This window comes from Chelonoidis abingdonii, chromosome 4 (genome assembly GCF_003597395.2).
Source record: "Chelonoidis abingdonii isolate Lonesome George chromosome 4, CheloAbing_2.0, whole genome shotgun sequence".
Taxonomy (NCBI): Eukaryota; Metazoa; Chordata; order Testudines; family Testudinidae; genus Chelonoidis; species Chelonoidis abingdonii.
The window spans coordinates 32,018,956-32,036,555 of record NC_133772.1 but is presented as its reverse complement, the minus strand read 5'-3'; the positions used below and the strand labels follow the sequence as shown (position 1 = coordinate 32,036,555).

Sequence of the window (17,600 nt, the reverse complement as noted above, 5' to 3'; positions counted from 1 at the left end):
GGATCTGCCCCTATATTCTGCTACAGTCCTAAATGTGGTGTCAAGCTGGCACTGTACTTGGTATTCAGCATTGCACTGGAAAGAACTACTCCACTGGCTTGAGCATGAAACCTCCTTGGATGGGAACATTTTGACCAATGGGGTTCACTGGAGACCGTGCTGGCAAAGCCCCTACCAGCTTCACACCTGAGCAGTTTCACTAATGGAGCCTGTGGACACTGCAGCCTGCTCTTGGCAGAGTCTGCGCCGTTCTGGAACCCGCATCATTTAACAGAGCTTATGGGTGCCTGGAACACAAGAGGTTCCCAGGACAGAGTTTCCACGTGCTGCAGGCAGCTCTGGCCGTGTCTGTAACCTCCTCTAACCTAGACCTTTTGGACAATGGAGCTCAGAGATCTCATGAGCTGGGCCGGGGGTGTCTGCGGCCTTGTTGAACTGCAGTGGCTGGGCTGAGGGAGTGTGGCTGGCTAGGGAGCAGCTTAAACCGAAGCTGGTTCGCTGATGAAGGTGACAAAGTCTCCGAGTTGTGCTGCTAGCAAAGACAGGAGCTCACCTGCTGGACCTTATGCTCTGCCAGCAGCTGTAGAGCTCTGGAGATGCTGAATTCAGCCTGAAGTTGGCAAAAGTTATCAGCTCAACTAGGTCCTGGCAAAGTTCTCCAAAGTTCAGACGTTTGTGGTGACTGGCTCTGAAGTTAACCATCTGGCCTTCTGGGGCATGTTCGAGGACGTGCTCTTGTGGAGGGCACTTGGAGTTTCTAGGCCAAGCCATTTCTGGGAAGGTGCCTTCCCAAAAGCACGTCAGGAGGAAAACATCTCCATTTGCACCCCTTGTGACTGTCTGAGTGACCGCCAGAAATCTCTCCTCTTCCAGGAGACCACACAGGAGAAAGCAGAAGCAGAATGGAGGTGTTTCTGAGGGGCACAGAGGGAGATGAGGGGCTGAGGCTTCGGATGGAAAAAGCAAACCACAATCTAGCCATGGAGTAGCTGCACTGCCTTGGCTCTGTAAATGAGCCCCTTTTCCCTGTGGGCTGCATTTCTCATGGTGATTAACAGTCCGTTTGTGATCCTCCCCAGGCTTTTTCTTAATTTGTGGGCAGATTACCCCCAGCTAACCGCAGTGAGCCATTCTTGTGTGTGGCTGCCTGGAGAGCTCACAGGGACAGTGTGGGTGGGGTGAAAGGCCTTGTGGGAGAGAGCAGTCAGTCTGACTCCACATTTCACATGGCTAGCCTACCCCTCCCCGGCCACGGAATCCCTTCCCCTACCCTGATCAGACTGGTCATTCTCCAACTCTCTATTGTCCCCTAAGTCCAGTCCTTTCCAGATCCAAATTGCTGACCCCCCTGCCCACAAACATACCAGCCTTATCCTACTGTCACCCCTGTCCTCAGTCCAGACCCAGATTCCCTCACATGCACATCTGCTGCTATTCCGCTGTCTGTCATCCCACCCTGATCCAGATCCAAAATTCTCTTCTGCTGTTCATCCCCACTTTGACCTAGATCCAAATTCTCTCCTGCCCCATCCTGCTCTATCTGTGTGCCTGGAGCCAGCTCCCTTCCCCTCCCCTTCCCCAGTGCTGTCTTGTTTTCTCCCACCCCTCAATCCAGAGCTCCTGTTGGATCCAGAGCACCCCCTAACTTTGCTGCTTTCTTGTCCTCTTCCCCCACCCCCCAGCATATTTCATGCAGCTGAGACTTTAAAAAGCCCCTGGCGGCTTCTCACTTTTCTTAGGTGGGTTTCCTGCAGAGCTGTGAGGGGGGGCCCTTTACCTGCACCTGTGTGGGACGGTGTCATCCACTAATTGTTTGCTAATCAGCACTAATTGTGCTCTTGTCTGCCCTGGAATCGCACAGCACGTTGAACCTGCCATCGGAAATCACTACCAAGTGGCCTTATTATCAAGCCCCAATTAGGAACAAATGCACATTTCATTATCTTGTGACATGGGTATTTTTTTTTACTGTGAACTTAATTAATTAAAGTTCAATTAATCCTAAAATTGCTGTTCCTCCCCTGCTGCGGATGTGATGGGGCAGCAGGGAGGAAGGCCGGGTTTGGAGACTGGCTCTCTGTCTTGCATTCGTTAAGCGGAAGCAGTAGGGGGCCACAGGTCATCCAAACTAACTCCTTGGAAGAGCTCCATTGTGATGGCCAAGCAAGGAGCATTCTGGGGCATGCCTTTCCCATGATGCTTTCTGCCTGTTTCAGATGTCTAGGGAAACACACTGGAAACATTGAGAGTTTGACCAATTTCAGGATTTTTCCAAGCAAACCCAGGTGGGCAGCTGAAGTGAATAACAAACTGGAAGCCACAAAGAAGCAAAAACTAGGTCAGAACACACCTGACAATCTGTGACATGAGACTTAATCATGACCTCATCCAATGACCGTCCCCCAAAGTCCAGCACCCATCTTCAGCTGCACATTCCCCTCATCCTGCTGACAGTGGGCTGATAGAGATGGCACCAGGGAAAGCTCTGGTTGGCCTCATGGGCAACCTGTTGGTTCAAGAGTTAGTCACATTAAATAGACATTATTCAGGGTGGGGTGGAGGAGTCTGGACACTTAAGTCACATGGTCTTGTTTCATCTCCCTGATTAGATGACTGTTTTAAAATAGCTATCTGTCAGTGGCGGAGAGGATTGCTTTGTGTTTAGGGGACTTGACTAGGATGCGGGGGACCTGGATTCAGTTGTTGGCTCTGCCACAGATTCCTTGTGGGACCTTAAGAAAGTCATGTGGCTACCATCACATTAGCCAGCAAAGTGTTCATATCATAATCACTATCAGAGCCAGATGGATAGGGAGAAAACTGATCTGCAGCAAATGAAAACTGTGAGTTTGATTACCTCGGGTACCTGGGGCTTGCAGTGGGCAGACTGGCCTCGGAAAAATTAACAAATCCCAGACAATTCACAGGTTTTAGCACAAGTAAACCTGTGTCCAAAAATTCAGTCTGAAACTTCTTGGCTCGTACCCCCTGACCTATCTCCCTTCTTTTCCCACAGGGTAAACGTTATAAAAATTCCCTGGAGACGGTGGGGACCCCAGATTCCAGCCGAGGGCGCAGTGAAAAGAAAACCATCAAGTAGGTGCCATGGGACAGCGCGGGAAGGGATGAAAGCCTCAGGTGTTGCCCTGGGGAGTGATGTCTGCTCCAGGCAGCTTCCCAGGAGCTGAGAACTCCTGAACCCCAAACACCCACACATCCCCACATACTGCGCCCTGTACACCCTGCCCCCACACAGCCATGACAATCCACCAACAACCCCCACATAGCGACACACTGCCCCATTCACCCTGCCCCCACACAGCCTCAACACCCCACCTATACCCACACATCCCCACAACCTGTGCCCCATTCACCCTGCCCCCACACAGCCTTAGCACCCCACTAACATTCACACATGCCCACATACAGAGCCCCATTCAGCCTGTCCCCACAGAGCCATGACAGTCTACCAACACCCACATATCCCCACACACTGTGCCTCTGTACACACTGCCTCCACACAGCCACAACAATCCACCAACACCCGCACATCCCCACACACTGTGCCCCATATACCCTGCCGCCACAGAGCTTTAACACCCCACCAGCATCCACATATCTCCACAGTCTATGCTCCATACAACCTGCCCACACACAGTCATGACAATTCAACACCTGCACATCCCCACACACTGAGCTCCATTCATCTTGCCCCTCCACAGCCTTAACACACTACCAACACCTGCATTTTCCCACACACTGTGCCTCATACACCCGACCCCCACACAGCTTCCACACCCCATCAACACCCACACTTCCCCACACCCTGCCCCCACACAGCCATGACAATCCACCAACACCCACACATCCCGACACACTGTGTCCCCATACACCCTGCCCCCACACAGCCAAGACAATCCACCGACACCCAAACATCCCCCCACATTGTGCCCCATACACCTCACCCCCCCCAGTCTCCACACCCCACCAATACCCCCCAGTTAAGGCTGCCCCACAGAGGGAGGGGAGATGCCTCAGAGTCCCCTCTCCCCTAGAGGGGTAGGGGACACCTCAGGTTCTCTCTGTCTCACAACAAGCGGGGGCCCTGCTGTTCACTCGGCTGTCTCCAGGATGTCTCACCCCATTCTCATGCACTCCCATGGTGCACTCTGGTGGAATATCGGCCAAAGCCAGGACTTTTCTCGGTGCTTCTCTTTGTTCAGAGGCCAAGGCAGCATCCAAAGACAGAGATGCCAATGGGGCAGTCCGACACCCGCTCTGCAAAGGACGTGGGACCAAGGGCTGTAATGCGTGACTGGGCTGTGCTGCAGGAGGGCTCCTAGGAGGTGTTCACTTAGGTGGAGAAATGGTGTGAAGGGCTAGTGATGGGCCTGGGGTGCTGTAAGATCATGCAATGGAGCAGTGCCCACCGGGGCAGTACGATGGGCCCTCAGGGGAACTGGGCCCTGTGATTATGACTGGGCCCCAGGTGGCTCCTACCCACCCGCGCCAGGACGGCGATATTGGTCAGCCCTCTGCCTGTTCCTCCCCCACTACCCGCCCTGGAAACCTGGCATTCTCTTCGGCATGGCCTGTGCGGCTCAGGGGAGGGCAGCTCGCTGGGGAGGGGGCAGCCCTGTGAGGAGGGATGGGTGGATGACTGATGCACTTCAACCTGGCGAGGGACATTGTCATGTCTATTGCTCCTCTAGGCTGAGCCTGTCGCCTTCCAACTGCCTTCCTGAGGAGCAGCCACTTCCAGTGGGCCTGTGGCTGCTTCCTCCTGCCACCAAGCCTATGTGGTGCCTTGCAGAGCTTACGTTATGCCAAGCTCTCTCCTCATCCGCCGTGACCAGGGCTGCCCCTCCATGGGCCTGCCAGTGGTGCAGTTATTGTGGCACTCTGGCTGGTGGATCAAGTATGTGTGCACAGGGTCCTTGGGTGTATGGGATCTTCCCTAGCATAGGTCCAAGAGTGGCAGTGCCTGTCCTCATGTGGGCCAGGGGACCTTGGGCAACATGCCCCTTCATGCAGTGCCCACGTGGTGGCCCCATTGCGTGCTCCAGACCTGGTTGATGTCCCTGACCCCGCTGATGAGTGAAGTGATGAGAGGCAAGGTCCGTGATGACTCGCAGAGGAGTGGTGTGCAGGCTGCCCCCTGAGGAGAGGAGTCACTCAGGGGACAAAGAGCTAGCCTGAGACATGCCATCTTACACCGCAGACACTCACCCCATCCACTCCTCAGACAGTTTACTCTCTCTCTCTGGAAGGGTCTGCCTACTCCCCAAGGGGTACGCCGCCCACTCGAGACTCTTCGCCCCCTCTCCTCGGGACTTGAAAGCTGCCACTTCCCAGAAGCCTTGAGGGTCTCCCAGCACTGGTGACAAGAGACTCTCCAGACAGCTCAGCCTCCGATGCCCAACTAGCTGGCCCTGACTGAGGGAGAGAGCTGCAAATCAGAGACCCTTTGTCTCTCCCTCTCTCCTCCACCCTCTCTTTCTCTCCCCACCCCTCTCTTTTCCTTTCCTTTCCTCCCTTCCACTTTCTTTCTCCCTTTCCCCCTTCCCTCCACCGGGTTGTGAGCGAGCCTTGTGCTTGGAGGCTAAAGGCAGTGGCCCCCGGGGCCCGCACGACCCCCTCTCCTTGGCCTTTCATCTCGCTGTCTGTGTTTGGAAAGGCCGTTTCATGCCAGAACCGCAGGAGGACTGGAGCAATTAATGAGGGGAGCTGGGGCTGAGTGCAGGCATGCAGCCTGCCGGGGACCTTTGAAGTCTCTGATGAATTTGCCGCAGTACCACTTGACTTCAAAGGTGCTGCTTGTCGGATCCCACATACTCCCAGGTCGAGCACTAGGAAGCCATTGGTGGCTCTCTGAAGTCAGGAGGCGATGGATAGATAAGGCTTGTCTCTGATCTGTCCGTGGCATGAAGTGACCTATTTAGAGTCTGAGGAGATGTACAGCCAGGCAGTCGCAGTGCACACCCTGCTGAATCACGCTCCCTGGCTCCTGCTGCACCGCCAAGTGGGGACTGACCTTGTCCCGCAGGATGGGACAAGAGGGTTATCCTTGGTACAGGTTTTCTAGGAGAGGAGGGTCTCACATCTGGAGCAGAGTGGTATTAGTTCTGGATCCTGCAGGGAGGGATTACACATCTGGAGCGAGGTGTCAGCTGTGGATCCTGCAGGGAGAGGTCTCACATCTGGAGCAGGGTTTCATCTGTCCTGGATCCTTCAGGGAGGAGTTGCACAACTGGAGCAGAATGTCGATAGCTCTGGATCCTGGCTGCACATCTGGAGCAGGTGTCAGTAGCTCTGGATTAGAGAGGGGCTCTACATCTGGAGCAGGGTGCTATTAGCTTTGGTTCTCCACCTCTGCTGTATTAAGATGAGTCCTGGTGATGGACAATGCCTATCTAGGTGGAAGACAGACGGGAATAAGAACCCCCTGGTGGATTCATCTGCCATCCCTCTCAGGTTTTTAGGGGCTAGTTTCAAATACTAGTCCTGTGTGTCTCTTGAATTGCTCCCCGGGTCCCTCTCCTCTCTCCAGCTGGGGTTTATAGCAAATCTCAAAGTGATGGCTGAGCAAATCTGACTATGGTCCTGGCTCAGTGTCTCTCAGAGGCCAGTCTGGGGAGATCCTGATGGACCATCACCCTAGCTTGACTCCCAACTTTATCAAATGTTCTTAGAATCTTTCCATTCCCTAAATCCCATGTCTTCCTATGCTTTGGGAACTGGGTGTTGAGTCCTGCCAGTTCATTTCCCCCTTGTCTGAAGATGACATTCCCCACACCATGCTGACCTCCAGTGTCTTGAAAGATGTCAGTCATTCTCCAACACTGTAGTGGATTCTGCTGCTGTCTAAATGCTGGGGGGCTACGTTTTGCACTGCCCCATTGCCAGCTCTAGCAATTATATTGTAAGTCTCGAGCAACTGGGTGTTTTCCTGATGACCTCAGCTCTTGGACTCGTGAGTTTGTGAGAATCTCAGCTTCTGTGGTAATACCTACAGTGCGTTTCCAGTCCAGTAATGGTTGCCAAGAAAGCTTGAGAGCATGACTCCCTAATACTCCCAAACTGACTCATTTTTAGGCCAATCTCATGTTTTTGAGGGCATGCCTCCTGATTTCTGAATGCCTGGAGCCATCAGTTCTGCCATCATCCCGGGGGCAGGATAATTGGGATGTGGCGAGAACTGCCTTGAAGCTGTTCCCAGGAACAGAGCAGGGAACCTGGCGAGACATTACCAGGTTGCTGTGTCCAGCGGACTCTCCTTTAACCTGCACTCCATCTCTCTCTCTCTCTCCTACCAGCTTCTGGAGGCACCTGCTCCCGTCTTTCTGATGCTTTTCCTCCGTTTGTCCCCAGTCCATCCTCCCTCCATGTGTGCGTGGGTGTGTATGTGTGTGGCAGCCTGATGCTGCTACTGCTGTGGCTTTTCTTTCACAGGAGGAGACGGAGCTGCTCTCCTTTCTAACCTGGCTTCTTTCTGGTTTTGTGGGGGAGGGGGTTGATTTTTTTCTCCTTCCTCCCCTCGCAGGAATTCAGATTCTCTCTCTTGTATTTCCCTTTTCTTTCTCCCCTCTTCTTCGGCCGATGTAGTGATCTAGACAGAGACTTTTGGAATAACAATGACAACACAGTGCAGCAGAAATGGAGCTCCTACCCTCCCAAGGAGTTTATACTAAACATTTCACCTTACGCCCCATACGGTGATCCACGACTTTCCCTCAAGTGAGTCTCTCGTTACCTGGTTGATCATATGTAGTGAGTATATGCGCAACCCACCACCCACCCACCCTCCCTCTCCTCCCCTTCACCCTCCTCCTCTTCCTCTTTGCGCCACCTCTTCTCCCGACACACTCCACCCCCATGGGCAGACAGCCATGGAGACGAGCAACCCCTCCTTCCCTCCCCCCCATCTCAGTGGTTCCCAACCACTGGCACGGGCGCCAGTACTGGTACGCCAGGCCAGTTCCCTGGGCTCAGCTCCTCACTCCCTTAGGCTCAAATCCAAGTCAGAGAGAGCATTGCCAGGGACTTCAGTGGCCCTTCACAAGGCACAGCTGCATCAGGCTGCCCCCTTTCGAGGCTGGACCCAAGCTCCAGGGTGGGATAGAGCACACCCCACTGAATGGGAAGCAGTGGTGGGCACAGGCTGGCACAGCAGTGGCCTCGGGACCTGATACAAAGCTCATGCCAGCCAGTGAAAAGCTTGCCATTGACTTGGCCAAGGTTCAGCCCAGGCCCTTCGCCTGCTAGACTGGAACAGCTGCCCCAATGGATTGGGAACCACTGCCCTAAGTGACTCGCTGAGAGAGGCTAGCGCCCCCCTCCTGCTGCCCTAGGTCCCCTCTGCTCTCCCTCCCCCACCCCCGTGCCCCCCTTGTCTGCAGCACAGGATGGGGTTGCGCGTTTGGGTCCCCCCTCAGCGTGTACTCTGCATTTGCACTGTGTGGTGGTGACTCTGATGCTGGTAAGCTCTCACTAACATGGCTTTTCTCTCCCTCTGCCTGTACTGGTGCCTCTCCTAACAGTTTTCTCCATCGTTTAACCCCTAGTTGTCTATGGGATAACGTAACTTTGCTGCCATCACACACTCACCACCGAGCCGGGGCCGCCTGTTGTTTTTTCTCTCCTCTCCCTGTTGCCGAAGGCTCCCCCTCAGCCCTTTCTTTTGCAGTGCTGATGTCTCTCTTTCTCTCTCTGTCTGTCTGTCTCTTGTCTGTCTGTCTCTCTCTTTTTCTCTCTTTCTCTCTTTCTCCCCCCACGTGTGGCCTCCTCCCCGCCACCCCCCCTCGCACCCATCCTGGTGGATCTGGCCCACCCCAGTGGCTCTCTGCTGTCGGGTGCTAAGTTGGCCGCCTCTTCTGCGTCGGGGCTGGCGGGGGAGCGAGAAGGACGCCTGGGGGAGAAGCAGCAGCTCCGAGAGGACGGCATGAAGAGCAGCCTGTCTGCCCACAGCGAGCCCAGCAATGGGAAGGCGGGGAGAGGCCGATGGCACACGGTGCAGAGCCACCTAGCAGCAGGGAAGCTCAGCCTATCCAAGTGAGTGAGAGTGCTTCACAGGCCCAGCCCGGCCCCATGAGGCACTGCAGCATGGGGTGCAGCAGATCACGGGGTTGGGTGAATATCCTGCTGTTTGAGTGGCTTATCCCCCACACTGGGGTCAGGCAGAAGATCCAGGAGAACGTGGGGTCATGTGAGGGGATTACTGCACCCCAGTGGGATCGGACAGGGCAGTCTGGAATGTCTGAGATGGCAGGAAATACATCGTCACCTGATGGGGATTTAACCCCGTGTATGATAAGAATCCCCTTGATCCTTGGCAAAGCATTGTCATTATCTCCATTGCGGTAGTATCTGGGAGACTCCAGTCAGAACCCAGAGCACCAGTGTGGAGTCCCTGTCATTGATGAACAGGTTTGACAACCACCTGTCAGCACTTGTCTAGGTACACTTGGTCCTGCCTTAGGTAACGGGGATGGACTGGATGACGTCTCAAGGTCCTTCCCAGGCTTCTATTTCTGTAATTGTGCTAGGCGCTGAGCAAACAGGAAAAGACAGTCTCTGGCCCAAAGAGCTTACAATCAAAGTAGAAGGCTAGAGACCATAGGTGGGTCTAGATAGGAGAGTTTGAAGGAGGACACCGAAGTGTCTTAGTGGATGTCCATGGGGAGCTTCTGCCATGCGTGAGGGAGAGAGCATGAAGGGGCCTGTCTGAACATTTAACAAGTGGATGATGGAGGCCCTGGCAAAGCGGAAGGGGATCTGACGTCTTGGCAGCCTTGAAGAGACATTGGGTAGGATGGGGCTTGGCCGGAGAGGACCTTGAAAGTGAGAAGTCATTTGTCTTTGATGTGGTGGAGGAGGAGCCAGCAGAGCGGTGGAAGGAGAGGAGTGAGAACGTCAAAGCTACAAGCCGGGAAAATGATCTTTGTGATGATGTTTTTAACAGGAGATAAGTTGGGCAGGACTGCTTTTGTCAAGGCCAGAGAGGAGGAGGTTGGTCAAGACGGGGTGCGCTTGGATGAAACTATTAGAGGTATGGATGGAAAAGGAAGGCCGGATCTTAGAGGTGATGTGCAGCAGAATGTGTAGACCCAGCCTGGATGTGAGGACCTACAGAAAGGGCCAAGGCAAAGATGATGCTCTGGTAATTTACTAGTGGATTGCTCCAATGGATGAACACTCCAATATGGAGTCATTGGTTTGTGTAGTGAAACAGCTGGTAGATTGCGCCACTCTTGGGCCATCCCATTCCTACCCTTGGGGGCTGGACCATTCTTAGCCCCACCCCCATGGAGGGGGCTAACAGCAGTACTGACTTCTTGGAGTCCATTCTATGTCCAGATTTGACCTAACTTTTGCAATAAACTAAATTTTTGGGCCCCAAAATTTTGCTCCCTTAGTCTGATGTCAGAGGGGAGCTTAGGGAAAAGTTTGAGGTTTATCAGAGTTAGAAAAAAACAGAGTTTCTTTAGGACACTCGTAACTCAGTTTGGCTTAAAGGTTTTGGACCAGATTCTCAGCTGCTGTAAATTGGCGTAGCTCTATTCATTTACATGGAGCAACAGTGATTTGCACCAGATTGAGGATCTGTCCTTAAATTTCTAATCTCTGTTGGTTAAACTGCCCGAGATCCAGGAAGATACAGACTCCAGTGGTGCAGTATTTAACTCAGATACTATGCTGTGCTGTAATTCACTAAATATCATGTATAATTCTGCACCCTAATTAGAAATACAGCAAAGTAGAAGAACATATATTCATGTATGGTGTGTTTTCACATATAATTGTGTTGAAATATATTCATTTAAAAAAAAACTAAGGAAATTCCCAGACAAAATGCTTTGTTAAGATGCCAGTAAGGTTTTAATAACATATTCAAATTTGTCATTTAAAATTTTGTTAGAGTCTTATTGTTATAAAGAATAATTTGAAAGCCAGGAAATTGTAAGTTAAGATTCAATTTACAAAAAAAGAGAAAAAAGAAAGAAATTGTGGAAATTCAGAGTTAAGGTTCCATAAATAACCTTAACTCTGTCCCTGAACAACCTTCTGTATCCCTTAGACATTTTTCCAATGGCCCTTTCCCTACATTTCCTATATGAGCTACGTGCCTCTACTATAGAGACCCCTTTCTGTCTTATGATATGCAAACTGCATTATCGCTTCATTGAAACAACATACCCAACTACAATCCCTCCTCAAATCCACGCTCCTGGACTGTGTCAAGCAGAGCACCTGCCTCCCATCCATTTGATACAGAGTAAAGATCTCTCCTTCCCACAGATGCTCACTGGAGCAAGACAGGACAACACTCACATCACACTTTCTGTATATGGTCCCCAGACACATTACCTGTTCCAGAGAAGGCTTGCTCAGGTGTTCAACTACCATGGGTGTGGGAGTAGTGATGGATGGATGGATAGATGGAAGGATGGATATATGCATCGAAGGTGGGATGGATGGATGAGTGTGCATAAGGATAAATAGATAGATAGCGGGGTGTAACTAGCTAGATAGATAGATTTGACAAACTTTTGAAAATGACTTGAAGCACTTGGCACAGGCACCAATCTATGACATGTGGTTAGTGCAATTTAAGAGTGGGAAATGGGGCAGAGTTAGGGTGTTTGAGAAAATTTGCTCTGAATTTCTAGACTGTAATGCCTTTGCATTTGTCATGAATTTCCCTTGGCTTTGTCTTTACTGCTTTTTTCAGTACAATGTCCCCTGTTTTAAGAAGGTTTCTAGCAGAGGGAATTGATCTGCTTTACAGGCCTGGTTGTATTTAATGAAGTTCCTTTTGCTGAGGAGTAACACAGCCGGTCCTGTAGCTGACACCTGTGATGAGGCTCTCCATTGCATTGTGTGTCTGGAGGAGGTTGATCTTCACTCTCTTGTGCCATAGGAATAGCAGTATTGTGGGAGTGGGAGTAGGTACTAGCAGATGCCAGAGTGCCAGGTGTGCTTGATGCCAGGTTCGTACAGTTCCCTCTGCATCAGAAGCAGCTCCCATGCATCAGTTACTGCTGATAGAAATTTATATATTCTGCTGGCTCAGGGCCTAGGCCAGCCAATTTTAGTTTCCTGTGATTGAGAGGTTGTAAATTGGACTAATTTAGGATTTGATAGAAAACTGAAATGAGGTCGCAGAGCATGGAAGCTAAGGCAGCGGCTGGGAAAGGCCCATCTCTGCTTCATACTAGGCAGCAGAGGGACCGCCCTTGGGGACTTGGCACCCAGATGCCGTTGCTCCTTCCGAATCACGTTTGCCAAGGAACCCAAAAATATACACCAAGCCAGAGGCAATGCCAGCTGGGTGACACACCTCTCCAGGGCACCTGAGTCTTTGAGGCAGACTCTCTGCTTATTCAGGACTTCACTTTTTCTCTTTCCCTTTATTCTTTCTTGATCTCTCTCTTTCTCAACCTTTCTTTTTTCTCTCCCTCTCTCCTTTCTGCTCTCTGTGTGATGCACGAAGGCACAGCTTCACCATTGCGTTTCAGCCATAATTACAGCCCAAACCCACATAGAAAGTAGACAAGGTTTTCCTGCTGCTGCCACGGTGAAAGCGATTCCCTCAGGGCCCATCTGGTATGTGTCATGGAGGTGGCATCTGCTGCCACCGTGGCTGGGCTGTTCTTCCTTTGTACTCTTGGGAACCATGCAGGGTCTTAGGTTTGAAATGATCATCAGGGTGAACGGTGAATACCCTGGCCTCACCCCAGCCGGCTGCTACAGGGACGTCTCAGCTGAAGGCATGTCCTCATGGCAGCAGCAGAGCTGGGGGACAAAGAGGTTAGTTGGGTCCTGGCCACATGCTTCTCTGTTCAACCACGTTTAGCTACCTGCTTCATTGACTGTCCAGCTGATTGTCTAACTGGGTGCTCTGTATGTGTGCACGGCCATGTGCTCTGCCTTGCGTCCAGCCATGTGCTCCAGGTGCATGCTGTCATGTGACAGCTGTGTGCTCAGCAACGGGCTTTGTCAAATATCCAGGAACTGTGTGCTCAGCTGTGGGCTCCATCATGTCTTCAGCCAGGTGCTCCATTGCATTCCCAGTTGGGGCGCTAGCCACGTGTTCCATCGTGTCCGCAGCTGTGTGCTACTTTGCATGCTCAGTTTTGTCTGGCTGTGCTCTATCCTGTATCTGACTGTGTGTTTATCTGGGTGCTCTACCCTGTATCTGACTGTGTGTTTAGCTGGGTGCTCTGCCATGTATCTGGCTGTGTGTTTATCAGGATGCTCTGCCATGTATCTGACTGTGTGTTTACCTGGGTGCTCTACCATGTATCTGGCTGTGTGTTACTCTGGGTGCTCTACCATATATCTGACTGTGTGTTTATCTGGGTGCTCTACCATGTATCTGGCTGTGTGTTTATCTGGGTGCTCTGCCATGTATCTGACTGTGTGTTTAGCTGGGTGCTCTACCATGTGTCTGACTGTGTGTTTATCTGGGTGCTCTACCATGTATCTGACTGTGTGTTACTCTGGGTGCTCTGCCATGTATCTGACTGTGTGTTTCTCTGGATGCTCTGCCATGTATCTGACTGTGTGTTTCTCTGGGTGCTCTGCCATGTATCTGGCTGTGTGTTTATCTGGGTGCTCTACCATGTATCTGACTGTGTGTTTATGCTGGTGCACTACCATGTATCTGACTGTGTGTTATCTGGGTCTCATACCAATGTATTGGCTGTGTGTTTATCTCGGTGCTCTTCGAATGTATCTGACTGTTTATTGTTGTCTGGGGTGCTGTATCCATGTGTCTGACTGTGTTTCTGTCTGTGGGCTCTGCCATGTATCTGGACTTGTTATTCTGGCGTGCTCTGCCATGTATCTGACTGTATGTGTTTAATCTGGGTGCCTCTGCATCGTTATCTGGCTGTGTGTATTACTCTGGGTGCACTGCCGATGTGCCTGGCTGCGTGTTTAGCCGTCGTGATCACCCATGGGTCTGGCTGCATGTAGCTAGTTCAGGTTGTAGGCACCTATGGCACGAGTGCCGAAGGCTGATCACCACTGATTTCAGTGGCATTCACAATGTCCCAGTCCTGGCCCACCAGTCCGGGGGCTCTGCATTTTAATTTAATTTTAAATGAAGCTTCTTAAACATTTTAAAAGCCTTATTTACTTTACATACAACAATAGTTTAGTTATGTATTATAGACTTATAGAAAGAGACCTTCTAAAAATGTTAAAATATATTACTGGCACGCGGAACCTTAAATCAGAGTGAATAAATGAAGATTCGGCCCACCACTTCTGAAAGGTTGCCGACTCCTGAGCTAGTTGAACCATTGCATTATCTTGCCATGTGCTCTGTCCTGGGTCAGCTCATGCGCTTCGTATCTCATGCCCAGATGAGCCCCTGTCCCCATGTGGGCAGCTGGCTGTATTTTTCAACTGTTCCACCAGTCCTTTCCACCAGGGTTCAAACACTGCAAAGGCCAGATCGTGACCTGGCCGTTGTCCCTTTGGAGTCAGTGATGCAGCCCTGATTTACCTCAGCTGAGCATCTGGCCCTTAAATGCAGAGCCATCCCGAAAGCTAAAAAACACAGATGCAAGAGACAAGCAGGCATCTTCCCCCTTTCTGCGGGGCAAAGGAAAGCTTGAGTCCAGGGGCTTTCACCTCATGGCTGGGCTTTGGACTGCCTCCCAATTGGCACTACGCCATCACCAGCATGTTTGTGGTGGGGGCAGAGGAAGGGGCAGCCAGTCAGGAGAGAGAATACTGGGAAGTCATTGCCCCACGCATGCGCCAGGCCTGACGTTGCTGGTGTGCCCCAGGGAATGTGCACAGTACACTTGAGGGGCTTCTGTGGTACTTGACCTTGGAACCTGAGTGGCTGGGAATGCGCCTTTTTCACACCAGCTTGGCCTGAATTTTGCTGAGGAGCCCAGTTCCAGGACTTTGGAGAACCCCCAACCTCACAGTCCCTTTGAGGGACTGAGTGGCTGCCCAGCTGCAGCCAATGGGGAGAGGGGTGTTTCCCACGTGATGGGAAGCAGCGCAGACACTGGGGGGTTTGCCTTCACGCAGCAGCCTAATTAATTCAGAAAGGAGGTCGGCCGGTGTGCTGAGAAGGCACAGGCTTCCTGTGAAGCGAGTGGGAAAGGAACGGGGACAGCAGTATCCCCCGCGTTGGCTCACGGGCACGGACACGCCAAGCCCTCAAGGATCGGATAGAGTCTAGGAGACATGGAGTGGGGCAGACGGGCAAGTGAGATGGACACGGGGCAGAGAGCTTGCATCTCTGGGAAGGCAGAGACAGGGCCAAGACCTAGAGGGGCGGCTTGCTGGTTCCAAAGGCCCCCAGCAGAGAGCGCACCACGCTGGGGCATCTTCTCTCTAACTCTCTTCTTTTGCTTCCTCCAATTTTGCCCCTTCACCTTCTTCTCCTTTCTTTCCTCTCCTTTGACCTCCCCCTCCCTAAGTTTCGAGGACTCCACAATGTCCACAGCCACTACCCTTGAGTATATCCCCACCTCAGCAGGAGACCCGAAATGCCAGCGTCCCCGCACACTGATGCGCCAGCAGAGCCTCCAGCAGCCACTTAGCCAGCACCAGAAAAGCAACCACAGCCAGCCCACCACCAGCCAGAGCCTGGGGCACCTACAGTCTCACACCAGCTCCTCTTCCAGCGGCGGCAACCCCCGGGGCCGGAGCGGCCAGTCGCGGCAAGGGGTCTCTGCTGGCTCCAAACACCGGACGGCTGGTGGCCGAAGCCGCTCCAACCCCGGGAGCTGGGACCATGTGGTGGGGCAGATTCGCAACCGAGGCTTGGAAGTGAAGTCCTTCCTGTAAGTTCTCTTTCTCTTCTCTCTCTCTCTCTCTCATTTATTTCACCTGCTCCTTCTTTGCTAGCCCGTGGCAGGCACCTAATGCCATGCCGGCCACTGAATTTTCCTCTCTCGTGGGCTGTGCCACCAGCCCTCTCACTGCTCTGATCCTTATTTGCATGTGGCAGAGGCAGCTGTTACCCTGCGTGGATCTCTGTCCCCAATCCATGAGACACTGAGGAAGAGAGGGGCTCTCTCTCCTTCCTCTCCCTCCAAATGTGTCTGGGGAAAGGTTCTCTCCCTCCCTCCCTCTCTGCTCCCATCAAATCCAGTTGGTTTACCCCACATATCCAGTAAAATCTCAGACTAAAGCATTCTGTGAATTTGGCTGGAGAGGAGGCCCAGCCCTCCTGCCTCAGGGAACCAGTAAGTCCCATCCACTTCCTTCTACCAAAGCAGGAGAACAGGCCTGTTGAGTCCGTCTTAGCAGAGCTGCTGAATCCTGGTTCCAAAACCCCACAAACTTGGGGAACTGCAGGTCTGGCTCCTTGCTCCGCAGCTGCCTCACTGTCTATAGAATGGGCTGAACCAAAATCCTGGATCAGACCCGGGAGAAAGTGCCCATGTGGTCCTAGATCCATCCCTAGGTGCAGCTGCAGACAGTACATGGTCTTGCCTTCAGGAGAGGAGAGCCTGTCAGCTCAGGGACAAGAATTCTCTTCCCGCCATGGGGTGGACTCTCTGTGTACTGCTTGGAAACTGACATTCCCACCATGAAGGAGGCAATTGTCTGTGCTTATCCATGGGAGTGTTAGCCCGCAGATCCTTCACAGCCTGATCCCTAAATGCAGCTGTGTCAGAGCAGCTGGAGGCAGGCGATCTCTCATCAGTTGTAAATGCGTCTCCTATCGGTGATGGCTTTTACATTCCCAACACCATGGACTAAGCCGAGTCCCTCGCTGTCACTATATCTCTGCTTATGACAGTCTCACTTATCTTCAGAGCATGTGCCCCTCCCCTGCCAATACTCTCCCAAGGCGTCCTGCTCTTCCATTCACTCTTTAGCCAGGGGGGCCCATATATAGTGGGAACCATAGAGTGTATTACACGTTGGGCCAGATCTTCAGCTGGCGTAAACTGATGTAATGCCATTGGCGTGAATGGGCCAGATCCCCAGTTGCTGTAAGTCAGCATTGCTCCCTTGACTCAGTGGTGGGTGGGAAGGGTGGTCTGGTGGTTAGAACTCTGGACTGGGCTTCAAGAGACCTGGGCTGTGCACTTACTCTGCCCTGTGCCTCAGTTCCCCATCTGTGAAATGGGATAATGCTTCCTGACCTCAGAGCAGTGTTCTGAGACTAAAACCCATTAGTGAGTGGGCGGTGCTCAGATGCCAGGTAACTACTTAGATGGGTAAGGAACCACACTGACTGACGCCAGTTGAGGCTCTGACTCACGGCAGGGAATCCATCCTGCCTAATGGAGGGCACGGCGCGTCAGGTGTAATTCATATGTAAAGCTCTTTCAGATCCTTGGATGGAAGATGCAAACTCATTACACCAGTGATGGTGATCAGAATCCTTGGGGTTAATTTGCTATTAATTCAGCCAATTCTGTGGCTGTTCACACCCTGCCCAGCACCAAGGCCCTTTTGCCTCCTCGTCTTAGCCTTAAAGATTTTCATAGCAGGCTCCATTTGCCTGCTTCCTGATTTATAGATCAATCTCATTAGCCCTCCAGAGGATTATAGACCTGGCTGTTTGCACAGCTTCATTTGCTTATTCCAGCCTTAATTGGTTGAAAAAAGTA

General features: G+C 52.1%; 1 protein-coding gene across 4 annotated transcripts in view; it reads left to right on the top strand.

Annotated features, from left to right (window-relative positions):
- SYT7 (synaptotagmin 7) overlaps positions 1 to 17,600 on the top strand; it is a 159,771-nt gene that overhangs the window by 88,075 nt on the left and 54,096 nt on the right. The window contains exons 3-6 of one of the 4 annotated variants that reach the window (XM_032776384.2): positions 3,017 to 3,096; positions 7,606 to 7,737; positions 8,836 to 9,051; positions 15,450 to 15,815. In XM_032776384.2, coding sequence (XP_032632275.1) covers positions 3,017 to 3,096; positions 7,606 to 7,737; positions 8,836 to 9,051; positions 15,450 to 15,815 — 794 coding nt within the window. The remainder of the gene's footprint in view (positions 1 to 3,016; positions 3,097 to 7,605; positions 7,738 to 8,835; positions 9,052 to 15,449; positions 15,816 to 17,600) is intronic. The other 3 variants (XM_032776385.2, XM_032776386.2, XM_032776387.2) reach the window with 3 other exon arrangements.